We start from the raw sequence: 27685 nt of genomic DNA on the forward strand, positions 1-27685 counted from the left end.
CCCGCGGGGCTGGGCGGGGCGCGGCGGGGCGTGCGGCTAGCAGGCGGTGCGGTGCGGGGCGCGGGGAGCGCGGAACGGGGCGGCGCGCGGGGCTGGGAGCGCGGCGCGCAGAGCCTGGAGCGGAGGGCGTGGGCTCGCGCGGGGTCTGCAGGACCCCTGCTGGGCGCGGTGGTGGGCGGCGGGGCGCAGCGGGGCAGAGACGGCGAGCGGGCGCGAGGGCGGGCAGGCGCGGGCCAGCCCGGCGACGGCGGCGGCACCGGCGGAGCGAGAGCGCGGGCTTTGCATGGGCGGGTGAGGCGTACGACCGAGGCGGACGTTTTGGGGTTGGTGTGCGCGTTGGGCGCCTCCGACTGTATCCGGACATGCATGTCCATTTTACCACCCATTGCCACCCCAAACGGACAAAATCCGGATAAAACAGACGTCCGTTTGGGGTCGTGCGGTGGAGTTGGTCTAACTCCACCGCGCGACTCTATCCTGTCCGCCCCCGTCCGTTTGGGGTAAAACGGACAAAGGAGGCGGCCCAGCGCGCGACGGCCCGGACCCATCTTGTCCGTTTTGTGTCCGGGCCGACCCATTTCGAGCGCAAACTTGCGCCGGGTTTGGGTCGCGGCGGACACCAAATGGACGTGCGCTCGTCCGCGTCGGGGCCGCGTGGTAGGCGGCCACCTACCTCCCACCCGCCCACATCAATGCGCACGAGCGGGCGGCCCCACCTGTCATCCGCATGTCAAGCGGTCGCCGTCCTTCTTTAAGTGGGAAGCGTGGACGGGTCGTCATCCACACTGCCCCACGCCACCCCGCGGCCTCCTCAAAACCCGACAGCGGCGACCACGTCCCAAACCCTAGCCTAGACCTCGCCGGCCGGCCGCCGCAGCCATGGGCCTATGGAACTACGGCCGTAAAGGCAGGCACGACCGCGAGGCCGGCTCCTCATCGGGACGCCTCCGCGGCTCGGTGAAGAAGGAGGAGCCCGCCTCGCCATCGCCACCACGCCAGGCCCCCGCGCCGCCCGCCTTCTCCATCGCGCCCATGTCCGCCGGTGAGCGCGACCGGCATTACGCCCGGGCGTCGGTCTGCCGTCGTTATTGGGAGACGAGGACGCCGCTCCCCTGGAGCGACGCTCATCTCCCCAATGACTGGCACCTCTCCGCCGACCGAGTCCCCATCCCGCCGGTCCCGAAGAGCGGCGGTGCGCGCGCCGAGGAGATCGAGCGCCGCCGCCGCCTCCTCCCCGACGACCTTTTCTATACGCCAGGTACGCCCCCGACTCCCCGCTGTGGGACACCTGGTTTCGTGACGAGCACGACACCAGTCGCGCCTCCTTCTTCGCCGGCACCTCGACGGGGCCGCAGCGGCCACAGGAGCGCGCCCAGGAGCGCGGGCGTAGGCGGGTCCGCGGCATCACGCCCATGCCGTCGCCGTCTCCGTCGCCCCTCCACCTCGTCGCATGATAGACGAGGAGGAGGCCCGTCTCCTGCAGCGTGTCATGGACGACTCCATGTACACGCACGACGAGCGGCAGTGGGACGGCCTGGAGGAGGCCATGGCCCTCTCTGCCGTAGGGGACGTCGCCTTCCCCGAGCTGCAGATGGTGGGCGTCGAGGAGGAGAGGAGGGAGGACCCGCCGGCCGCGTTCCAGCAACTGCTGGGCCAGGGGTGGGGCTGGTCGTGCATGGCAGACGAGATGGCCGACGCCGTGGGCGTGAACTGGCGCCCGACGCCGCCGCGGTCACCGGAGCGGGAGGCGTCGCCACGGCAGGAGGTGGTGCAGGCACCTCTGGCCGTCCAGCCCGCCCCCGTCCACCACGCACCTCCGGCCCACCTCTGGACGCCGCCGGACTACGTCGACCTCGTCAGCGACGACGACGACACCGGCGGCCAGTGAAGACGGCGACGGCCACGGCACCGACGGGCGCGGTAGGAGCGCGCGGGAGCGCGGAGGCGTTTTTTTTATTTTTTTATATGTTAATTATGAAAAATGGGCCTTTTAAGTGGCCGTGGAAACTGGACCGTTCTTGGCCGCCCCCTATATATATTTTATGTTTTTTAAAATGTGTTTATTTAGTTTTTTAGTTATTTTGTTTTAGTTTTAATATTTTTTTTATTCACGTCCATTCCGGACACGATTTGGGGTGCGGCCGCGCGGTGCGTGCACGCACGACCCATCTGACAAAGGCGGACACGGGCGAATCCATCGGCGCCACAAAGAGACAAAATCCGGTCAATCCGGACATCCGTTTGGGGTTGTGCGGTGGAGTTGGCCTTAGGTGGTAATAGGAGTAGGACGGACGTGGTAATCCTTGCGAGTTGCGTTGGTCCCCCGACCCCGATGGATCCGACGGGGCGCGCTATGCTATCCATCCATGTGTCCACGTACTATCTAGCTAGTGCCCCGTGCTATTGTGCTGCTGCCGGCCGGGAGTCGGGTATGTGGACTGTGGCTGAGGCATGAGAACGGTCATCCCGTCGCGTCCAATGGCGCAGCGGCATGGGCGCAGCGCATGGCCACACTCAGTCACAGGGACGGTGGAGGACTGGACTAGAGATTAGACAGAGCCCTGGTGTGGCCCTGGCGCGGAGGCGTTACTGACCACAAACGAGACGTGCACGTGAAGCTCCTCCATGGGCTCGGGGCTGGCTTTACGACGGGTCGACGACCCCACGCCAGAGCCGATCATGTTGGAGAGCTCGGGTCTGCGTCGGTCTTGGCCGGTTACTTCGCAGTTCGCACGCTCGCGGTTTGGTTCGCTCCTTCACTCGCCGCTTTTCTTCGCTCGCTCGCGTCTTGGTTCGCTCCTTCACCTAACACTTGACTATTTTGACCGTTGACTTAAAAACAAAGGGTAGATCTGAAAAGTGTTCGCAAATTCGAAAACAGTTCATGAATTTTATATTATTTTGGAAAAAGTTCATTAATTTGAGAAAAGCTTGCATATTGGAAAACGCTCACGGATTTGAAAAAAGTTCACATTTGAGAAAAAAATAGGTTTGAAAAGAGTCCACAAGTTTGAACAAGTTCGCGGATTTGAATTTTTTTTGCTGATTTGAGGAAAGTTCACGAGTTTGCAAAAGTTCATGGAATTAAAAGAATGTTCATGACTATGAAAAAGTCCGTGAATTTGAAAATGTTCGCTGATTTGAGGAAACATAACAGCATTGAAAAACGTTCACAGATTTGAAAAGGTTAACATATAAAAAATCACAAATTTGAAAAAAGTTCACGAGTTTACAAAAAATAATGGTTTTTTGTTTCAGGAAATTGAAAAGTTCACGTGTTTGAAAAGCTTCATAAATTTCTAAAAACAATCTTGATTCATTATTTTCAAAATTTTAAAATGTTCAAAAAATGAAAGAAGAAAGAAAGAAATCATAAATCGATAGAAAACCCGAGCAGAAAAATTTGTAGGAAATATGCCCCACATGCAATAATAAAGTTGTTATTTATATTTCCTTATATCATGATAAATGTTTATTATTCATGCTAGAATTGTAGTAACCGGAAAATTAGTACATGTGTGAATACATAGACAAACATAGTGTCACTAGTATGTCTCTTCTTGACTAGCTCGTTGAATCAAAGATGGTTATGTTTCCTAGCCATAAACATGAGTTGTCATTTGATTAACGGGGTCACATCATTAGAGAATAATGTGATTGACTTGACCCATTCCGTTAGCTTAGCACTTGATCGTTTAGTATATTGCTATTGTTTTCTTCATGACTTATACATTGTTCCTATGACTATGAGATTATGCAACTCCCGAATACCGGAGAAACACTTTGTGTGCTACCAAACGTCACAATATAACTGGGTGATTATAAAGGTGCTCTACAGGTGTCTCCGATGGTGTTTGTTGAGTTGGCATAGATCGAAATTAGTATTTGTCACTCCGATTGTCGGAGAGGTATCTCTGGGCCCTCTCGGTAATGCACATCACTATAAGCCTTGCAAGCAATGTGACTAATGAGTTAGTTGCGGGATGATGCATTGCAGAACGAGTAAAGAGACTTTCCGGTAACGAGATTGAAATAGGTATTGAGATACGGACGATCGAATCTCGGTCAAGTAACATACCGATGACAAAGGGAACAACGTATGTTGTTATGCGGTTTGACCGATAAAGATCTTCGTAGAATATGTGGGAGCCAATATGAGCATCCAGGTTCCGTTATTGGTTATTGACCGGAGACGTGTCTCGGTCATGTCTACATTGTTCTCGAACCCGTAGGGTCCGCACGCTTAACGTTCGGTATTATGAGTTTATGTGTTTTGATGTACCGAAGGTAGTTCGGAGTCCCGGATGAGATCACGGACATGATGAGGAGTATCGAAACGGTCGAGACATAAAGATTAATATATTGGACGACTATATTCGGACACCGAAAGTGTTCCGGGGGTCATCGGATAATTATCGAAGTGCCGGGGGTTATCAAAACCCCCGGGAGAACTAATAGGTCAACATGGGCCTTGTGTGTGTGAGAGAGAGGAGGGGGCCTTAGGGCTGGCCGCGCACCCCCCCCTTGGGAGTCCGAATTGGACAAGGAGGGGGGCGGCACTCCCTCTTTCCCTCCCTCTCTCCTTCTCCTTCCTTTCCCCTTCCCCTTCCTAGTTGGACTAGAAAAGAGGGAGTCCTACTCCTACTAGGAGGAGGACTCCCCCCTCTCCTTGGCGCACCCTAGGCCGGCCGGCCTCCCGCCTTGCTCCTTTATATACGGGGGTAGGGGGCACCCTAGAAGACACAACATACATGGATCTCTTAGTCGTGTGCGGTGCCCCCCTCCACCATAATCCACCTCGGTCATATCATTGTAGTGCTTAGGCGAAGCCCTACGCCGGTAGCTTCATCATCACCGTCATCACGCTGTCGTGCTGACGAAGCTCTTCCCCGACACTCTGCTGGATCGTGAGTTCGCGGGACGTCACCGAGCCAAACGTGTGCCGTACTTTCGGTACTAGAATCGGTCGATCGTGAAGACGTATGACTACATCAACCGCGTTGTCATAACACTTCCACTTACGGTCTGCGAGGGTACGTAGACAACACTCTCCCCTCTCGTTGCTATGCATCACCATGAACTTGCGTGTGCGTAGTGCCCCGCGCTGTGTCGTGCTGCGTCCGCTGCTGCCGGCCGGGCGCCGGGTACGTGGACTCTGGTGAAGGCATGAGAACGGTCATCCCGTCGCGTTCAGTGGCACAACGGCATGGGCGAATCGCATGGCCACACTCACAGCGACGATAGAGAACTAGAGAGAGCCCTGGTGGTGGCCCTGGCGCGGAGGCATGCACGTGAACATGAAGCTCCTTCATGGGCTCGGGGCTGGATTTACGAGGGTCGACGATCCCACGCGAAAGCCGATCATGTTGGAGAGTCGATCCTCTCTTCGGCGCGTCTTTGCCCGGTTCCTTCGCGCGCTCGCAGTTTGGTTCGCTCGTTCACTCGCCGCCACTACAAGAAATATATCATCTTGTGACCTTGACTATTGGTCACTGAAAGGTCATTGTTTTTCATTTGCGACCTTTTTTTGACCAAAAACAGAAGATTAAAAGCTGGTGGTCGTAAACTGAAATTAACGACCTTCTCTGTGAGAAGGTCGTGGACGTTTACGACCAAAATATGACTATTGTTTTACTTTGGTCACTAGCAGCCTCCTCAGGCCACGTAGGCATCTGACGTGGCAATCTGATGTGGCACAAGAATCAGCCCGGTCCAATTCGATTTTCTACATGGGCCTAGCCCAACAATTCGGCCCATTTATGATTTTTTTCCTAGATGTTTTTGGGCCTTTACCTTTCCACGGAGTTTTTTTTCCTTTTTGTTTCTATTTTCTATTTGAGTCGAGGCCTTCTTATAGTACTTCTGAATAGCTTTTTAGCCCAGGTTATTTTGGGCCATGGCATCTTGATAGTACAAGTATATTTGGGCCGTGGCCACTATCAGGTCCAATAAGAACATTTTCTGGAGAACTTAATGTTCAAGTAAAATGTACACAACATTACAGGAAAATAACACATACAACAACAGATAAAATTTCATTTCACTCCTACAGCTCACTACATCATAGACAGTACATGACAATCATTCAATTTTTTACTAGGCAGTAGCCGAGTACATCATTCAATTTCAAATAAACAGTACTGCTCTTGGAAGCAAAATAGGCCGCCACACGCCATGCTGCCCCAAGTAACCAGCAGCGCTGCTTGCCCCCTTGGCCCAGCTCCTTGCTACCGACGATGGACGAGACTCGGATGCGAAGCTCCCTGCACATGACATATTGTGTCAATGCTTGCAGCAATAGAAGGAACTCACATACCATAGAACTTGCACAGTAGTGTATCAACACCCGAAAGATTGACTGAATTGAACTATTATAACCAAGTTAGAGCTGGCAGAAGTTGCAGGTACATAAACATCCATAGAGCTAACATGTTGTATTTCTGTAGAAAGAAGCATCAACTCACTATTCTACACAAAAAGCTAGCCCATACATGCACAGACACCAGAACGGTACATAGAATGAAGCACATGGCTAGTACTTGCTACCCTGACATTTCAGGGATTCTAGTGTTTAGGAGATTTGACTTCCAGCAGAAAACTATGTCGATAGACTTAGCACTTGTGACTTCAACTAACTTGACCAGTGCTAAGTTATTAATAGACTTACTTGTGACTTCAACTAACTTGTGGACTGATTAGATATAAACAGTAGTATTGAATGATAGATATAAACATTAGTATTGCCTGAGCTCAGTTTTTTTTTTGCAAGGATAAGCATGTCCTAAACCGCCATTGTGAGATCGTTGAAGTAATATATGCCAGAATGTGAGAATGGATAAAATAGAACATGAATGTTATCAAGTGCCATGAAGTGAGAAAGCAGGTAGTCAGAATGACGAGGCATGTTAGCTGCCAAAACAGATTCAGACTAACTGCATGTCCAGACGGACGGGCCATTCCCAATCATTTCAAGACACCAGCAGAGGTCAGTAGACAACAAACTTGGATGCTATCTATCCATACTAGTATAGAATGATACGAGGCCAGTAGAAACTATTTGCTACCGACGAGCTCGCCAAGGTGCACAGTTGTTCAAAAAGGAAGCACATTTGACTAAAGTACCAGATTTTAGAGTTTGTAATAGCATCATGAACAACAGCTGTAAATTACTAAATGTTACCATACTGAATGCTATCTAGAAAGATAGATACGATGCAGGGGTGTCCATTACCGACGATCTTGCCGAGGTGCATGGAGATGGAGTTGAGCTGGGCCTTGTTCTCGTAGAGGTGGTTGACCGCCTTCCTGGACTGCACCAGCTCCTTGGCCAGCGCCTTCAGGAACAAGCATCACCATCAGAGGAAACCAAATCAGTAAATCAGCCCAAATCGAGGCCCTTGACCTTGAGCTGCTTCTCCTTGGCGCCCATCACCAGATCCGAGGTCACTGTTAAACACACGCACGCACAAACACATCAGAAAAATTAACCTAAAACGAAGTAATACATGGAATTAGTTCAGGCAAATGGATACAAGCGGACGAATCATCCTAACTAACCAGAAACAAAACATTGTTTAGTCGCTAGGCGTTAAAGCGATAGATGTTAAACACTAACTTCCTTCATAAAAAAGAGCAATAATAACAACCAGCAGGTACTTAACACTCAGCAAGGGTTGACAGATATATAATGGGTTCAGCAACCAATTTGGCTCAGAAACTAAGAAAATCAGAAAGATTTTTCGCTCAGAATACGCTAACAAGCATTCATGAATCACACTACTAAGTAAGAACAACTAATGGTCTCAAACAAGCACAATTGATTTTTCGCTCAGAAAGATTTTTCGCTCAGAATACGCTAACAAGCATTGCTTGGACGAATACAATATGATTTCAGATAAGCACAACTAATGGTCTCAAACAAGCACAATTGATGATTTTCAGACAAGAATAACACAATACTGATTGATCTTGAACCATGCCAATAGACACAGGAATGGTACCACCAGGTCAGAAAGCATTCTACATTTACCAATTATAAAGCAATACAAGTAGAGATAAATAGGTCTACAGGTGCTTAGCCATAGATTTCCCCAACATCCCTTTAGTCTGTAGTGGGAGCAGAAATAATATGTTGACAAGCTCCGATTTTAGTCTAATTTGACCCACGAGAACAAATTGTTCTAACCAACATATAAATCTAACCTAGTACACCACAAAATCGTAGATTCTAAGACCATGCCAACGCTAATCGGATCTGCCATTGCAACGGGATCTCAAGGAAGCCATTTCTACAGAGCCGCGCCCCGAATCAATAAATGCGAGATGGGAGCGCAATCTCACCTCTGACCTTGTTGCAGAAGGGGAACGCCTGGTACTGGTATAGCACAACGTTCCGGGGCAGCAGATCGTGGGCAGCCGCTCCTTGGCCTGCACCTCGGCCACCGCCACCGTGGCGAACGTGCACCGCGGCCCCGCATGACCTCCCACGCCTTCATCCCGTCCGCCACCGCCGCCACTAGCGTCACCTCCCGAGAAGGAACAGAAACAGAGCCCAATTCAGTAGTAGGAAAATTGACTAGCTAAGCAAGGAGAAGGAAGTTGGTTCACTTGCGGAGGAGCGCGGTGACGACCTGGCGGGTGGAGTCGTTGTGCCCGGCGACGGCCACCTCCATCCGAATCCGCCCACGTGGGGAGCTAGCGGACGAGTGGTGCGGCGATGGGAGGGGAAGCCGAGACCCCTCGCTTCCCCCACCACGGCCTCCATCGGGTGGGAGACAGAGGGAGACGAAGGCGGGGCGCCTCGATCTGGATCGAGGAGAGTGAGGCTGCACGCTGGATCTTGCCGGAGGGGAGGGAGGGAGGAGCAGAGCATGGGGATCTTAGAGCGCGCTAGATCTTGCCGAAGGGGAGGGAGGGAGGGAGGAGAGCGGGGGGAGGGGTGGGTGGCGGCGAGGGGAGGGGTGGGTGGCGGCGAGGGGAGGGGAGGTGGGAGGGATCGGGGAGCGCTAGGGTTCGCGGGGGAGGAGTGCAGGCTGTGGCCTATGGGTTGTTGGGCTAGGTGGCGTGAGAAACGTGAGGAGGGAGCGCTGCCGTTGGATCCGGGTGGATCGGACGGTGCTCGATCCATGATCCGCGTGACATGCCTCTGAACCAATCAAAATAGAGTACATGTGCGCGATGTCCATGACCATTTAAGTAGGTCGTAACCGGCTGAAAATAAAGTGCACATCTCTTTGGCTAAGATAACCGACTCTTTTTGCGCCGTCTTTCGGCGGTTCCCCTCCGCCGGTGACTTCTTGGTCGTCGGCGGTGAGGAGGGTCGTCGGATCCCGCGCGTGTGGATCATTTTAGCTTTAGGTTTTAGGGTCCTAGTAGCTTAGGTTTTTGGATCATTCAATTTCTCGACTTCAGGGGCGGAGGCGGCAATACTGAATAAAGAAGCTCTGGATTTTTATCCGGCAAGGCCGCCAGCAAGGACCTCGGCATGTAGAAGAGCAAGGCATCAAGGTGGTGGTCGCGAGCGAGGAGTTCGTCGTCGTCACCTTCGCGGTGATCGAAGACACGTAGTCATACACGCCGTTTTGACAACATTTTGAAAGAAATTCAAAAAAAAGAAAAACTTTTGCATTGTGGCATTATATCTGACCTAGTTTACAGGAAAGTTAATAAACTTTGATTACAGTAAACGTCTTAAAAGTGTTCTCGGAACCAAGTTATCATGTATGAAGATCAATGGCTTTTAAGCCAAATGATCAATCTTATGGTCACAATCATGGCATAGTTTATTCAAATGATCTCATATTGTGCAAAAGGGTGCATAGTGGAATGAAAAACAATGTTGCCTAAGTAAGTTTTCATTTCCTCTGGACGAAAAACTCATTTTCCATTTTTCGAGTGCCCAAAATGAGGTTTTTTTGTGAAGAACCTACCAAATAATTGTTGCAAAATTGGACCAAATCATTTTTCTAAAATACTAGGACATATTTAATGCACAATTGACCAAATGGTTGGGTGTCAAAAGTTATGATCCACCTCTCGTGAAAAAGACAAATTTCTGCCGATTCAGTTGGAAGCGGGTCAAATTTGAACTGTGGCTGCCTCATAGTTTGCTAATTATTTTTCCTAAAAATTATTTTTAGGTACAAAACTATCTATTTAATCAGAGAAACACCAAAAGTTTTCCAAGATTCAACCACTAGCTAGGAACGGTCATGCCCGTTGTTTTGACCGCATTTTGAAACGGGCATAAAAAATTCAAAAAAATCAAAAAATTGCAAAACCTTCGCATTGCGTCATTATATGTGGCCAAGTTATCAGGAAAAATAATAAAATTGAAATACGGCAATTCTTCTAAAAAAGTGTTCTCACAAACGGACTATCATGTGTGGAGATCAATGCCTTTCAAGCCAGATGATCAATCTTATGGCCACATTCATGGCATAGTTTGTTCAAATGGTCTCATATTATGCACAAGGGTGCATATTGGAATGGCAAACAATGTTGCCTAAGGGAGTTTTCATTTTCTTTGCACGGAAAATTCGTTTTCCATTTTTCGAGTGCCCGAATGAGTTTATTTTGTGAAGGACCTACAATATATTTATTGCAAAATTGGACCAAATCAATTTTATAAAATACTAGGCCATATTTAATGCACAATTGATCAAATGTTTGGGTTTCAAAAGTTTTTATCCACCTCTCTTGAAAAAGACAAATTTCCGCCGATTCAGCTGGAAGCGGGTCAAATTTGGACTGTGGCTGCCTCATAGTTTGCTATTTATTTTTTCCAAAAATCATTTCTAGGTACATAAGTATCTATTTAATAAGAGAAACATCAAAAAAATTTCCAAGATTCAACCACTAGCTAGGAACGGTCATTCCCGCCGTTTTGACCGCATTTTGAAACGGGCATAAAAATTCAAAAAAAAAATCAAAAAATTGCAAAACCTTCGCATTGTGTCATTATATGTGGCCAAGTTACCAGGAAAAATAATAAACTTGAAATACGGCAATTATTTTAAAAAAGTGTTCTCAGAAATGAGCTATCATGCATGAAGATTCAGGGCTTTCAAGCCAAATGATCAATCTTATGGCCACATTCATGGCATAGTTTGTTCAAATGATCTCATATTATGCACAAGGGTGCATATTGGAATTCTAAACAATGTTGCCTAAGGGAGTTTTCATTTTCTTTGCACGGAAAATACATTTTCCATTTTCCGAGTGCCCGAAATGAGTTTTTTTGTGAAGGACCTACCATATATTTGTTGCAAAATTGGACCAAATCAATTTTCTAAAATACTAGGCCATATTTAATGCACAATTGACAAAATGGTTGGGTGTAAAAAGTTTTGATCCACCTCTGGTGAAAAAGACAAATTCCCGCCGATTCAGCATGAAGCGGGTCATATTTAAACTGCAGCTGCCTCATAGTTTACTATTTATTTTTTCCAAAAATCATTTATAGTTACATAAGTACCTATTTAATCATAAATACATGGTTTGGTGGCGATACGTCGAGGTTTGGGCGGTGGCCAAGGCCCCACAACTCTAGAGCGCGTAAACTCGCATGCCCGCCGCGTGGTCACCGTGTGACCATGGCGTTGCCATGTGTTCTGGGGAGCCTAGGCATGTCTAGTGGGTTGGTCACTCCCCAGGTAGGTGCTAGGAAGAAAATTACAACATAAGATTCTCACGAGGAGACCGATCGATGCTCAAATATGAATTAGCAGCCAAGTGTTTGATTAGCGGTACGGGAAATGTACATTGCTAATGGGCGTGAGTTTTGGCTGAGGATTATCAGTTACTAAGAAGACCGTCTTCACAAATTTTCAGCTCAAAAGGAGGAGCCTAGGTGGTACTTGCTTTGCAAACTACCACACTGGACATAAATACAAATGTTGAAGCTCGGCTCAAAATATTGAATGGATTGAGATGGCATTTGGTGGAGGATGGTTATTTGGGCATAGGAAAGCACTGTAGAAAATGGATACTATTTGGACATGCCAAAGTGGTACTTCCTTCACAAACTGTTGTTCTGAACAGAATAGGAAAATGAATATTTTTGAATTATTTTTGAACTAGGCAAGGAAGGCTTTTACATATTTGACGAAGATATGAGCTAAAGAATTTATGAGATTTTTTTTGGGAATTTTGGGAATGACAGAAATATAGGTTGCTTCACAACCTAGGGCAAAAACTGCCACATAGACATGACACATAGGCAAAACTGATGAGGTGGCGCCTAGTCATAGCAACCCACCACAATTTACAAGGCTATGACCATCTATATTAGTCGTTAACAACTAGAAATAAGGCAGCAGAATAGCGTTGTTTGCTTTATGACTATTTCATGTAAGGAAATTACGACCTTTCTGACCAAAATGGTCACAATGGTTTAGGATTTTGGAGCCCCCCGAACAGCTTTTGACCAATTGGTCTGAAATGGTCATAGATCTATGACCATTTCTTCCAGAGTCACTGACAAAAGGTTTCTGATTTGAGGGAAGTTTGCACAATTGAAAAACGTTCACAGATTTGAAAAATGTCATATATTAAAAAATCACGAATTTGAAAGAAGTTCACGAGTTTACAAAAAAACCATGGATTTTTTTTCACGAAATTGGAAAAGTTCCCGTGCTTGAAAAAGGTTCATGATTTTTTTAGATTCGTGAATTCAATTTTTATTTTTAAAAAATGTTCAAATAAATAAAGAAAGAAGAAAAAAGAAAAAATCAATCAAAAAATAATAGAAAAACCGTAGGAAAAAACCAGAACCAAAGCTAGCTATAGTATACATGGGCCAACCTAATGAGACAGCACGTCTGCGCCACGTATGAGACGCTGTAACCCGCACTTAAGGCGCCAAATTTTTCTCAAAAGAAAAACTTAAGGCACCAAATAGAAAAACAGTATCATGTTGTCCATTGCTGTTGGGTTGAGAACGTTGTCCATTCCGTCTACCAAACCAAAACTAACACACAGAGTACCAGCCACGGCAGTGTAGGGCAACCCCACAAGGGAGAGACACATCGCCCGTACTGATTTTTATTACCGCAAGCCGGGTTTATGCCGTCCAACACTCTAACGCATTTAATTATTTTCATGCGGTTTTTAACCGATTCCTCACTGTTTTTGCATCAGTTTTTTTCATGTGTCCTTGCGGTTTTCATTATTTTTCTTTGGTATTTCCTTTTGTTTTTCTTTTCCCTTTGAGTCTGTCGGCGTGGAGCCGACGATCTATGGGGAAGGATTGTCCCTTTGCTAGTTCGACAAGGGGGGTGCACGCGATGCAAAGAGCAAGACGACGAGGGACACGATGATTTTACCTAGTTTCGGGCCGCTGAGAAGCGTAAAACCCTACTTTAGCTTTGGTGTATTGGATGGATGTGTGCATAGATATACGGAGCGCTCTCCCCCGGCAAGTTACAAGGAGAGGGCAGCTACACGAATACCTATGTGTGAGGTTGCAAAGGGTTCAAACCCCTGTAATGGTTGTCCTGGCCCTCCTTTTATACCTAAATGGGTTATCACAGTGGCAAAAAGGTCACTATAGGGTGATTAGACTGATAAGAACTACCTAACTCTGCTAGTTAGGACAAAAACGCAGGAAATGCGTCGCTAGGTGTCATGAGGAGGAGGAACCTGTTGGGGAACGTAGCATAAATTCAAAATTTTCCTACGTGTCACCAAGATCTATCTATGGAGTCATCTAGCAACGAGGGAGGAGTGGATCTACATACCCTTGTAGATCGCGCGCGGAAGCGTTCAAGAGAACGGGGTTGATGGAGTCGTACTCGTCGTGATCCAAATCACCGATGATCCTAGCGCCGAACGGACGGCACCTCCACGTTCAACACACGTACGGAACGGAGACGTCTCCCACGCCTTGATCTAGCAAGGAGGAGGGAGAGGTTGATGGAGATCCAGCAGCACGACGGCGTGGTGGAAGTAGCGGGATTCCAACAGGGCTTCGCCAAGCGCCGTGGGAAGAGGGAGATGTGTCATGGGAGGGAGAGGGAGGCGCCAGGGCTTAGGTATGGTTGTCCTCCCTTCCCCCCACTATATATAGGGCCAAGGGAGAGGGGGAGGGCGCAGCCTTGCCCTTTCCTCCAAGGAAGGGTGCGGCCAAGGGGGGGAGGAGTCCATCCTCCCCAAGGCACCTCGGAGGTGCCTTCCCCCTTTAGGACTCTCCCCTTTTCCTCTTCTCTTGGCGCATGGGCCTCTTGGGGCTGGTGCCCTTGGCCCATATAGGCCAAGGCGCACCCCCTACAACCCATGTGGCCCCTCGGGGCAGGTGGCCCACCCGGTGGACCCCCGGGACCCTTCCGGTGGTCCCGGTACAATACCGGTGACCCCGAAACTTGTCCCGATGGCCGTAATAGCACTTCCTATATATAATTCTTTACCTCCGGACCATTACGGAACTCCTCGTGACGTCCGGGATCTCATCCGGGACTCCGAACAACTTTCGGGTTACCGCATACTAATATCTCTATAACCCTAGCGTCACCGAACCTTAAGTGTGTAGACCCTACGGGTTCGGGAACCATGCAGACATGACCGAGACGTTCTCCGGTCAATAACCAACAGCGGGATCTGGATACCCATGTTGGCTCCCACATGTTCCACGATGATCTCATCGGATGAACCACGATGTCAAGGACTTAATCAATCCCGTATACAATTCCCTTTGTCTAGCGGTATTGTACTTGCCCGAGATTCGATCGTCGGTATCCCGATACCTTGTTCAATCTCGTTACCGGCAAGTCTCTTTACTCGTTCCGTAACACATCATCCCGTGATCAACTCCTTGGTCACATTGTGCACATTATGATGATGTCCTACCGAGTGGGCCCAGAGATACCTCTCCGTCACACGAAGTGACAAATCCCAGTCTCGATTCATGCCAACCCAACAGATACTTTCGGAGATACCCGTAGTGTACCTTTATAGCCACCCAGTTAAGTTGTGACGTTTGGCACACCCAAAGCACTCCTACGGTATCCAGGAGTTGCACAATCTCATGGTCTAAGGAAATGATACTTGACATTAGAAAAGCTTTAGCATACGAACTACACGATCAAGTGCTATGCTTAGGATTGGGTCTTGTCCATCACATCATTCTCCTAATGATGTGATCCCGTTATCAACGACATCCAATGTCCATGGTTAGGAAACCGTAACCATCTATTGATCAACGAGCTAGTCAACTAGAGGCTTACAAGGGACATGGTGTTGTCTATGTATCCACACATGTATCTGAGTTTCCTATCAATACACTTATAGCATGGATAATAAACGATTATCATGAACAAGGAAATATAATAATAACTTATTTATTATTGCCTCTAGGGCATATTTCCAACAGTCTCCTACTTGCACTAGAGTCAATAATCTAGTTCACATCGCCATGTGATTAACACTCACAGGTCACATCGCCATGTGACCAACATCCAAAGAGTTTACTAGAGTCAATAATCTAGTTCACATCACTATGTGATTAACACTCAATGAGTTCTGGGTTTGATCATGTTGCTTGTGAGAGAGGTTTTATTCAACGGGTCTGAACCTTTCAGATCCGTGTGTGCTTTACAAATCTCTCTATGTCATCTCCTAGATGTAGCTACCACGTTCTATTTGGAGCTATTCCAAATAACTGTTCTACTTGGAGCTATTCTAAATTGTTGCTCCATTATATGCATCCGGTATCTCTACTCAGAGCTATCCGGATAGGTGTTAAGCTTGCATCGACGTAACCCTTTACGACGAACTCTTTTACACCTCCATAATCGAGAAAATTCCTTAGTCCACTAGTTACTAAGGATAACTTTGACCGCTGTCCTGTGATCCATTCTTGGATCACTCTTGTACCCCTTGACTGACTCATGGCAAGGCACACTTCAGGTGCGGTACACAGCACAGCATACTGTAGAGCCTACGTCTTAAGCATAGGGGACGACCTTCGTCCTTTCTCTCTATTCTGCCGTGGTCGAGCTTTAAGTCTTAACTTCATACCTTACGACTCAGGCAAGAACTCCTTCTTTGACTGATCCATCTTGAACACCTTCAAGATCATGTCAAGGTATGTGCTCATTTGAAAGTACCATTGAGCGTTTTGATCTATCCTTATAGATCTTGATGCTCAATGCTCAAGTAGCTTAATCCAGGCTTTCTATTGAAAAACACTTTCCAAATAACCCTATATGCTTTCCAGAAATTCTACGTCATTTCTGATCAACAATATGTCAACAACATATACTCATCAGAAATTCTATAGTGCTCCCACTCACTTCTTTGGAAATACAAGTTTCTCATAAACTTTGTATAAACCCAAAATCTTTGATCATCATCAAAGCATACATTCCAACTCCGAGATGCTTACTCCAGTCCTCAGAAGGATTGCTGGAGCTTTGCATACTTATCAGTATCTTTCAGGATTGACAAAACCTTCCGGTTGTATCATATACAACCTTTCCTCAAGAAAATCATCGAGGAAACAATGTTTTGACATCCTATCTGCAAGATTTCATAAATAATGCAGTAATCGCTAATATAATTCCAACAGACTCTTAGCATCGCTACGAGTGAGAAAGTCTCACCGTAGTCAACTCCTTGAACTTGTCGGGAAACTTCTTAATGACAAGTCGAGCTTTCTTAATGGTGACATTTACCATCATTGTCCGTCTTCCTTTTAAATCCATCTGTACTCAACAGCCTCACGACCATCAAGTAGTTCTTCCAAAGTCTACACTTTGTTTTCATACATGGATCCTCTCTCGGATTTTATGGCCTCGAGCCATTTATCGGAATCCATGCCCACCATCGCTTCTCCATAGCTCGTAGGTTCATTGTTGTCTAGCAACATGACTTCCAAGACAGGATTACGTACCACTTTGAAGTAGTACACATCCTTGTCGTCCTACCAGGTTTGGTAGTGACTTGATCCGAAGTTTCATGATCACTATCATAAGCTTCTACTTCAATTGGTGTAGGTGCCACAGGAACAACTTCCTGTGCCCTGCCACACACTAATTCAAGAGACGGTTCAATAACCTCATCAAGTCTCCACCATCCTCCCACTCAATTCTTTCGAGAGAAACTTTTCCTCGAGAAAGGACCCGATTCTAGAAACAATCCCTTATTGCTTTCGGATCTGAGACAGGAGGTATACCCAACTGTTTTGGGTGTCCTATGAAGATGCATTTATCCGCTTTGGGTTTGAGCTTATCAGCCTGAAACTTTTTTCACATAAGCGTCGCAGCCCCAAACTTTTAAGAAATGACAGCTTAGGTTTCTCTAAACCATACAGTGTCATCTCATCGGAATTACGTGGTGCCCCTTTTAAAGTGAATGCGGTTGTCTCTAATGCCTAACCCATAAACTATCATGGTAATTCGATAAGAGACATCATGGTATGCATCATATCCAATAGGGTGCAGTTATGATGTTCGGACACACCATCACACTATGGTGTTCCAGGCTGTATTAGTTGTGAAACAATTTCCACAATGTCTTAATTCTGTGCCAAACTCGTAATTCAGATATTCATCTCTATGATCATATCATAGATATTTTATCCTCTTTTCACGACGATCTTTCAACTTCACCCTGAAATTACTTGAACCTTTCAATAATTCAGACTCGTGATTCATCAAGTAAATATACTCAACATCTACTCAAATCATCTGTGAAGTATGAACATAACGATATCCACTACATGCCTCAGCACTCATTGGACTGCACACATCAAAATGTATTACTTCCAACAAGTTGCTTTCTGGTTCCATTTTACTGAAACCGAGGCTTTCAGTCATCTTGCCCATGTGGTATGATTTGCATGTCTCAAGTGATTCAAAATCAAGTGAGTCCAAACGATCCATCTGTATAGAGTTTCTTCATGCATATCTACCAACAAACATGGTTCGCATGTCTCAATCCTTTCAAAAATGAGTGAGTCCAAAGATCCATCAACATGGAGCTTCTTCATGCGTTTTATACCGATATGACTTAAGTGGCAGTGCCACAAGTAGGTGGTACTATCATTACTATATTATATCTTTTGGCATGAACATGTGTATCACTACGATCGAGATTCAATAAACCATTCATTTTAGGTGCAAGACCATTGAAGGTATTATTCAAATAAACAGAGTAACCATTATTCTCCTTAAATGAATAACCGTATCGCGATAGACGTAATCCAATCATGTCTATGCTCAACGCAAATACCAAATAACAATTATTTAGGTTTAACACCAATCTCGATGGTAGAGGGAGCGTGCGTTGCTTGATCATATCAACATTGGAAACACTTCCAACACATATCGTCAGCTCACCTTTAGCTAGTCTCCGTTTATTCCGTAGCCTTTTGTTTCGAGTTACTAACACTTAGCAACCGAACCGGTATCTAATACCCTGGTGCTACTAGCAGTACTAGTAAAGTACACATTAACATAATATATATCGAATATACTTCTATCGACCTTGCCAGCCTTCTTATCTACCAAGTATCTAGGGTAATTCTGCTCCAGTGGCTGTTCCCCTTATTACAGAAGCACTTAGTCTCGGGTTTGGGTTCAACCTTCGGTTTCTTCACTAGAGCAGCAACTGAATTGCCGTTTCATGAAGTATCCCTTCTTGCCCTTGCCCTTCTTGAAACTAGTGGTTTCACCAACCATCAATAATTGATGCTCCTTCTTGATTTCTACTTTTGTGGTGTCAAACATCGCGAATATCTCAAGGATCATCATATATGTCCCTGATGTATTATAGTTCATCACGAAGCTCTAGCAGCTTGGTGGTAATGACTTCGGAGAAACATCACTATCTCATCTGGAAGATCAACTCCCACTTGATTCAAATGATTGTTGTACTCAGACAATCTGAGCACAAGCATAACAATTGAGCTTTTCTCCTTAGTTTGCAGGCTAAGAAAATCGTCGGAGGTCTTATACCTCTTGACGTGGGCACGAGCCTGAAATCCCAATTTCAGCCCTCGAAACATCTCATATGTTCCGCGACATTTCAAAATCGTCTTCGGTGCCTCAACTCTAAACCGTTCAACTGAACTATCACGTAGTTATCAAAACGTGTATGTCAGATGTTCGCAACATCCACAGACGACGTTCGAGGTTCAGCACACTAAGCGGTGCATTAAGGACATAAGCCTTCTATGAAGCAATGAGGACAATCCTCAGTTTACGGACCTAGTCCGCATAATTGCTACTATCAACTTTCAACTAAATTTTCTCTAGGAACATAACTAAACAATAGAACTGAAGCGCGAGCTATGACATAATTTGCGAAGACCTTTTGACTATGTTCAGGATAATTAAGTTCATCTTATGAACTCCCACTCAGATAGACATCCCTCTAGTCATCTAAGTGATTACATGATCCGAGTCAACTAGGCCGTGTCCGATCATCACGTGAGACGGACTAGTCAACATCGGTGAACATCTTCATGTTGATCGTATCTACCATACGACTCATGCTCGACCTTTCGGTCTTCTGTGTTCCGAGGCCATGTCTGTACACATGCTAGGCTCGTCAAGTTAACCCTAAGTGTTTTGCATGTGTAAAACTGTCTTACACCCGTTGTATGTGAACGTAAGGATCTATCATACCCGATCATCACGTGGTGCTTCGAAACGACGAACTTTAGCAACGGTGCACAGTTAGGGGAGAACACTTCTTGAAATTGTTGTAAGGGATCATCTTATTTACTACCGTCGTTCTAAGTAAACAAGATGCAAAACATGATAAACATCACATGCAATCAAATAGTGACATGATATGGCCATCATCACTTTGCTCCTCTAGATCTCCATCTTCGGGGCTCCATGATCATCATCGTCACCGGCATGACACCATGATCTCCATCATCATGATCTCCATCATCGTGTCTTTATGAAGTTGTCTCGCCAACTATTACTTCTACTACTACAGCTAACGGTTAGCAATAAAGTAAAGTAATTACATGACGTTTATGTTGACACGCAGGTCATAAATAAATTAAGACAACTCCTATGGCTCCTGCCGGTTGTCATACTCATTGACATGCAAGTCGTGATTCCTATTACAAGAACATGATCAATCTCACACATCACATATATCATTCATCACATCCTTTTGGCCATATCACATCACATAGCATACCCTGCAAAAACAAGTTAGACATCCTCTAATTGTTGTTTGCATGTTTTACGTGGCTGCTGTGGGTTTCTAGCAAGAACGTTTCTTACCTACGCAAAAACCACAACGTGATATGCCAATTGCTATTTACCCTTCATAAGGACACTTTTCATCGAATCCGATCCGACTAAAGTGGGAGAGACAGACACCCGCCAGCCACCTAATGCAACTAGTGCATGTCAGTCGGTGGAACCGGTCTCACGTAAGCATACGTGTAAGGTTGGTTCGGGCCGCTTCATCCCACGATGCCGCCGAATCAAGATAAGACTAGTAACGGCAAGCATATTGAACAAAATCAACGCCCACAACTACTTTGTGTTCTACTCGTGCATAGAAACTACGCATAGACCTAGCTCATGATGCCACTGTTGGGGAACGTAGCATAAATTCAAAATTTTCCTACGTGTCACCAAGATCTATCTATGGAGTCATCTAGCAACGAGGGAGGAGTGGATCTACATACCCTTGTAGATCGCGCGCGGAAGCGTTCAAGAGAACGGGGTTGATGGAGTCGTACTCGTCGTGATCCAAATCACCGATGATCCTAGCGCCGAACGGACGGCACCACCGCGTTCAACACACGTACGGAACGGAGACGTCTCCCACGCCTTGATCCAGCAAGGAGGAGGGAGAGGTTGATGGAGATCCAGCAGCACGACGGCGTGGTGGAAGTAGCGGGATTCCAACAGGGCTTTGCCAAGCGCTGCGGGAGGAGGGAGATGTGTCATGGGAGGGAGAGGGAGGCGCCAGGGCTTAGGTATGGTTGTCCTCCCTTCCCCCCACTATATATAGGGCCAAGGGAGAGGGGGAGGGCGCAGCCTTGCCCCTTCCTCCAAGGAAGGGTGCGGCCAAGGGGGGGAGGAGTCCATCCTCCCCAAGGCACCTCGGAGGTGCCTTCCCCCTTTAGGACTCTCCCCTTTTCCTCTTCTCTTGGCGCATGGGCCTCTTGGGGCTGGTGCCCTTGGCCCATATAGGCCAAGGCGCACCCCCTACAGCCCATGTGGCCCCTCGGGGCAGGTGGCCCACCCGGTGGACCCCCGGGACCCTTCCGGTGGTCCCGATACAATACCGGTGACCCTGAAACTTGTCCCGATGGCCGAAATAGCACTTCCTATATATAATTCTTTACCTCCGGACCATTCCGGAACTCCTCGTGACGTCCGGGATCTCATCCGGGACTCCGAACAACTTTCGGGTTACCGGCATACTAATATCTCTATAACCCTAGCGTCACCGAACCTTAAGTGTGTAGACCCTACGGGTTCGGGAGACATGCAGACATGACCGAGACGTTCTCCGGTCAATAACCAACAGCGGATCTGGATACCCATGTTGGCTCCCACATGTTCCACGATGATCTCATCGGATGAACCACGATGTCAAGGACTTAATCAATCCCGTATTCAATTCCCTTTGTCTAGCGGTACGATACTTGCCCGAGATTCGATCGTCGGTATCCGATACCTTGTTCAATCTCGTTACCGGCAAGTCTCTTTACTCGTTCCGTAACACATCATCCCGTGATCAACTCCTTGATCACATTGTGCACATTATGATGATGTCCTACCGAGTGGGCCCAGAGATACCTCTCCGTCACACGGAGTGACAAATCCCAGTCTCGATTCGTGCCAACCCAACAGACACTTTCGGAGATACCCGTAGTGTACCTTTATAGCCACCCAGTTACGTTGTGACGTTTGGCACACCCAAAGCACTCCTACGGTATCCGGGAGTTGCACAATCTCATGGTCTAAGGAAATGATACTTGACATTAGAAAAGCTTTAGCATACGAACTACACGATCTAGTGCTATGCTTAGGATTGGGTCTTGTCCATCACATCATTCTCCTAATGATGTGATCCCGTTATCAACGACATCCAATGTCCATGGTTAGGAAACCGTAACCATCTATTGATCAACGAGCTAGTCAACTAGAGGCTTACTAGGGACATGGTGTTGTCTATGTATCCACACATGTATCTGAGTTTCCTATCAATACACTTATAGCATGGATAATAAACGATTATCATGAACAAGGAAATATAATAATAACTTATTTATTATTGCCTCTAGGGCATATTTCCAACAGAACCCCGGCAAGGTTGCCGCACTGCTTGCCCATCTGCCTCCTATTAGCTTGACACGCCATTAGGACGGGTGTCAATAAAGGTAATCCTCCTTCCCAGCAAGCCGACACATACAACTTGTCCCCACCTAACCACCTGCGGGCTCGACACCTCACTGACCAGCGACCAGCTGGCCAGAGGGGTGGAGCGCTGGCGTTTGGCGGTAAGTACGTGCTTGAGGGGCTTTGTAAGTGCATCTAGTGTCACCCCTAGTTGGTTTTGGAGTATTGACGACAAACTTGGTTGAGGAACTAATGTGTTTGTGAGAATTGCGGGATAATATAGGTAGTAGCCCCTCATTGATTCGGTTTACCTACCAGAGATGACCCCTAAAAATGTATGAAGACATTGAAGACAATGGTGGTTCGTGAAGACATTCACGATGAAGATTATGACCTGTGAAGACATTCACTTGAAGACTATGGAGTGTGAAGACATAGTTGTTTCGTAGTTTCCTTCTCTTCTTTGTTGAGTCATAGGAACAACCGTACTGTTAAGTGGGGGATAACTGATATGATGCTCAACCAAAATCCTATGTCTTCGAGCGAAAACTATGAGAGCAAATCTTATCCAGAATTGGATGAGTCAGCGTTGCTTGTAGCCCAAGTCAAGCTGCTGCGTGTGTTTGAAATCCGACTGTTGGACACGTGTCGGTTCCTTAATGATCCAGGGTCATTTCGGACATATTATGCCAGGTTTCCTCCTGGCTATAAATAGCCCACCTCCTACATATTATGTCGGGTTTCCTCCAGACCCGCGTGTGTTTTGTTTTGTTTTACTCCTGTCACGAGCTCCAACTTTATAATGTACGGCAACAATGGCTAGCATGTCCCTTTTGTTTTGTCTAGTAGCCAAGAAATGGGTTCCACGTTTAGAGATAACGTGAAGCCTACTGTATACATGTTCTAGATCATTACAGTCCGATAAGTTTCAGCTATAGAACTTCAGTACAGTGACAAGAACACCATTATGTGTGCATGAATGATGAATGATTAAGTGCTATCTGAGCTTCTCACATCATTTTTATTAGTAAGGTACACGTGCATTGCACGCATGAGATTTGGCAACCAAATTATGAATAAACACCACATTATATATAGCATGTAAGCTTTGAGTCATATATGCATGATGTAGATGTTCATTTAATTCATCTTATTCAAAATCATTTAGTTTTAATAAAAAAGCTAATATATTTTAAGATTCATAAAATTGTGCATTGTAAAGCATAAAGTAAAAACAAATAATGGCAATTCATGTAGAATTTTTTTGGGCAATTATGATATGGAAGATTCTAGAACAAAGAAGAAGTGCTTGTGTTTTGAGGTTTGTGCATTATACTTAAGTTTAACTATGAAGTCTTCTAGATTGTACATGTGGCAAAATCTGTTGGAATATAGATGATATCCAACGGCTAGTAGTGTTCGGATTTGCCAGCTCTGCACCGTCGAAGTGGCTTCATCCAACGACCATCTTTCAAAGTTATTCGCACACTATATAGGGGTATAGATGTGACTTGTGTAATTCAGGTATTCTGCCTATGGAGTGACGACTTCGACGATGGAGGAGCACAACCAGCTCATCATTGCGGCCATGGACACCGCCATGGACAACTACTCATGGCGCCTGATGCCGGCCCAGAACTCGTCCTTCTCACTCTCCAGCTACCCCATACTGGCAACCCTGAGCGACCTGGACCAGAGCACAATTTGCTCGCTGGCCAAGATGGAGAGGGAGCCGCTGTCCTTCTTTGGCTGTGGCGGCGGCTTCGACGACGACGAGTCGGCGGTGAACCAGGAGAACCAGACGCTGCGGCCCTTCTTTGATGAGTGGCCCAAGGATAGGGACTCGTGGCCGGAGTTGCATGACCATGGCGCCAACAGAAATGCCAACGCCGCCTTCTCGGCCACCAAGATGTCCATCTCCATCCCGGTGACCAGCTCCGACTTCTCCGCCACCGCCGGATCCCGCTCGCCCAACGGTGTATACTCCCGGTGAATGGCGTCCGCCGGCCGGCCTGATCTGTGCTGATTTGCCGAAGTCACGACGTACGTACTCAAATCATCACAGATGAGTGAACCGAATCGACGACCCCGATCGAATGCGTCTGTGAGCTGACTGCCGCCTGCCTGTTTGCTTGCTCATTTTGTATGGATGCTGCCTTATTTATCAATGGTCGTGCAGCACGAACAGAACACTACTTCGTTAATTTTCTTTCCTTATAATTTCACAACGTTTTGCTTGATTTTCTGGGTTTTGTTTTGTCGTGTGTCGGCCGGAACAGTATGAAGTTCTCTATAGCTTCGATGGTCATGCACGACATCGTTTGACTGTTTTCCGCACACAGTTAGACTATCCATAGTGGGAATAACATAGGTAGCAATATCATACATATTTAGATAAAATAGATGATATGACAAACAATAAATGAAGAAAGAGAGGCATGTGGTAACATAGCTAGTTACTAGTAGTATGAGTAACATCACATATATCAAGGCAAGATAAGTCTATAGCTTAATAAATGAATGTTGCATGTTACCACACATATGTTACTCCCCATTATGAAGGTAGTAACATAGAGTAGTAACATGAGCATGTTATTACTCTATGTTGCTCATCAGTGGCGGAGCTAGATGCAGATTACGCCTGGGGCTGTGCTATGTTGAGTGATAAACTTCTATGATTTTCTATGCTTTGCATGAAAATTTACAAAAGTTGTTTCTAGGCCTGGGGCTATAGCCTTAGCTGCCCCGGGCCTGTCTCCGCCACTGTTGCTCATGTTATTACTTTATATTATTGCTCATATTATTACTCTATGTTACTATCCATTGTGGCTAATCTTACTGCTGAATAACTCCTTTTTTGGCTTACCAATGTAGCGTCAATTCCTTGAGTAAACCTGCGAACTAGTTGAAGATGCGATGCTCTTTTGCTTGCCGTTTAATCGATCCTTGGGTCACGTGGCTAGATGAAGTTGAGAGCAGCGTCTGGCGTGTTTTTGCTTTGAGATGGGGTGGCGGCAAGCCTTCCCCGATCCGGGCATAGCTTCCGGTGCAATCCTCCGGTGAGCAGCAACCTCCTTTTGATGATGGGCAAGTTATGGGAGCATTCGGGGCGTTGGATAGCCATCCCCGTTTCCTCTTTTCGACTTGCTTTAGCGTGTTGAGACGAGACGCAAGGCGGCACGGTTCGCCTCCCCTGGTCAAGAATCAAGATGCATGGGCGCCGATGATTTGCTTGAGGAGGAGAAAGTGCCATGATGCGAGACGCTGGATCTGCCCGCGCAAAGGCAAAGCTTCCGGAGTTGGTGGAGGAACAGGCTGTAAACCCTTGAGGGTGGGGCCGTGGCGCCTGCACTTGCGTGTTGCCGCTCTCGGAAGCACACGAGTACCCGGTGCCCCGGTACCGTTTTAAGTCTGTTCTGGTGCAGGGTACCTACTATACGTCAGTAGTGTACCGGCAAGTCTGGCGGGTGGCTTGGCACGCAGACGGCAGGCAATGGCACGGATGGACCAGGATTCAAGACAGGTGTGCTCTCTCCTCTTTCGTTCTGTTGCAGCACGAGTGGACGAGACGACGGGACGAGGGCGCATCATGCGACAGAAAGCGAAGGCTTGCATGCATGGTATTACACCTCGTCACCTCGCATCGCATCCATCGGCATAGAATAGCGGTTGAGGCTTATCCGTCCATGGGCAGTGGACGGATCATGGACGGGGACGGGGGACGTGCGCGCGTGTCTAGACCGGTCGGTGGGCATGGCCGTGCGTCGTACGTGCGTGGTGCAACCGGTTTCGCAACACCCGGCAGGGCCGACGACGGGCATGTGCGCCCAGGCGAGTGCGCGCCGCGATCACGCAAACTCCTTCTCTTCCTGCGATCGAGTTAGGTCGTAGTAGGAGTAGGACGGACGTGGTAATCCTTGCGAGTTGCGTTGGTCCCCTGACCCCGATGGATCGGAGTTCGGACGGGGCGTGCTGTGCTATCCATCCATGTGTCCACGTACTAGTACTGCTATGTGCTGCTGCCGGCCGGGCGCTGGGTACGTGTACTGCGGTGGAGGCATGAAAACGGTCATCTCGTCGCGTTCAATGGCACGACGGCATGGGCGCGTGGCCACACTCACAGAGACGGTGGAGGCGTGGAGGACTAGACTAGAGACTAGAGAGAGCCTTGGTGTGGCCAAAAAGTTTTCTAACGGAGCTAGGAGCTACCGGTGGAGCATCCACCGTTGGAGCGCTTTTAGGGATTCATGCCTTTGTTTTGCGTATAAGAGAGATGAATAAGAATACATAGGAATACATTAGAAAAAGGCCCATGCGTTACAACGGGTGAAGAATCATATAGTTAGACGAACAAACCTGGCTTGAGGCCCATGACATATATACATCCTCTATTTCACCACAGATGTTTAGCCTTTTATCTTCCTTTCACCCCCACCGATAATATGGTCGTTCCTGTACTTATACTGGTCAAGGAATAATATGACATTTGGTACATACTTCTAACCAGTCATCAGATTAATTATATTGATTAGTCTACTATCTCCATGCTGTTAGTGCTTCTCCTTGGCATTTCTTGGTTGAACATGGTATGACTGCACGCACGCGCACTCTATCCCTATAAGCACCTCCGAGAGATTGAGCCGGCATATGATTTTAAGATTAACGAAGACGCCATAGAAGACATCGTAGTCGATGAGGATTCGTCCCACCGAAAGCATATCGTCGAAATGCCTAAAATAAATCCAGAAATGCGAGCACTAATGTCAAATCTAGGACTTAAATTTTGATGAGCTGGGAATACCACTGTCCTTCTACCATCCAACCAAAGATTCGTTCGTCTCCCTGGCGTTTATTGGAACATCTCATATGCATGATACATGATACATGACGGGAGAAGTAGGGGAGATTGAGGTGATCTGTTGTTCTACAATTTAATTGATTCCAATCCTCATTCGAGATCAAACCACACAAAGAAATTGTTAGGAATAACATGTGCTGCTACCTGCTGGTTGCAAACTCCTTTCTCCCGGTAATGCTAAGGGGACTCAATATACGTCGGCTGGCGGACACCACGCACGGCAGTTGCACAATGAGTAGGGTCTGTGCCTGTGCATTGCAACGGGAAAAAAAATACTTACATATCCCTCGCACAATAAGCATGCTTAAAGATCCTCCTCCACACAGACACGTCCACATCCTCCATTTTGACATTGCAGCCGTCCGTATTGCCTCTTATCCTTCTTCCTACCGTCGCCGACAGTGAACTCGGTGTCTATCTTATTACAATGTGTTCGAACGTAGTAAATCCCAATGAGATGATTTCAGCCACCGCACGACACACGTGTATCTGTTTCTTTATTATT

At 47.0% G+C, this 27685-nt stretch overlaps 1 protein-coding gene and 1 long non-coding RNA gene across 2 annotated transcripts; one reads left to right on the forward strand and one right to left on the reverse strand.

Moving 5' to 3' along the window:
* Nucleotides 1-6016: 6016 nt before the first annotated feature.
* On the reverse strand, nucleotides 6017-8918 carry LOC125533968. The gene is made up of 3 exons (XR_007294390.1): nucleotides 8341-8918; nucleotides 7232-7446; nucleotides 6017-6263 (listed from the first exon to the last, which is right to left on the reverse strand). It is a non-coding gene; the product is annotated as an uncharacterized LOC125533968 (long non-coding RNA).
* Nucleotides 8919-23670: 14752 nt separating this feature from the next.
* Nucleotides 23671-24537, forward strand: LOC125537762 (growth-regulating factor 3-like). Its single transcript, XM_048701080.1, has 2 exons — nucleotides 23671-23687; nucleotides 23847-24537. The coding sequence occupies exons 1-2, from the start codon at nucleotides 23671-23673 to the stop codon at nucleotides 24313-24315; spliced, it is 486 nt and encodes a 161-aa protein (XP_048557037.1). The 3' UTR covers nucleotides 24316-24537.
* Nucleotides 24538-27685: the final 3148 nt, after the last annotated feature.

The sequence above is a fragment of the Triticum urartu genome, chromosome 2 (assembly GCF_003073215.2).
Source record: "Triticum urartu cultivar G1812 chromosome 2, Tu2.1, whole genome shotgun sequence".
In the NCBI taxonomy this organism is placed as follows: domain Eukaryota; kingdom Viridiplantae; phylum Streptophyta; class Magnoliopsida; order Poales; family Poaceae; genus Triticum; species Triticum urartu.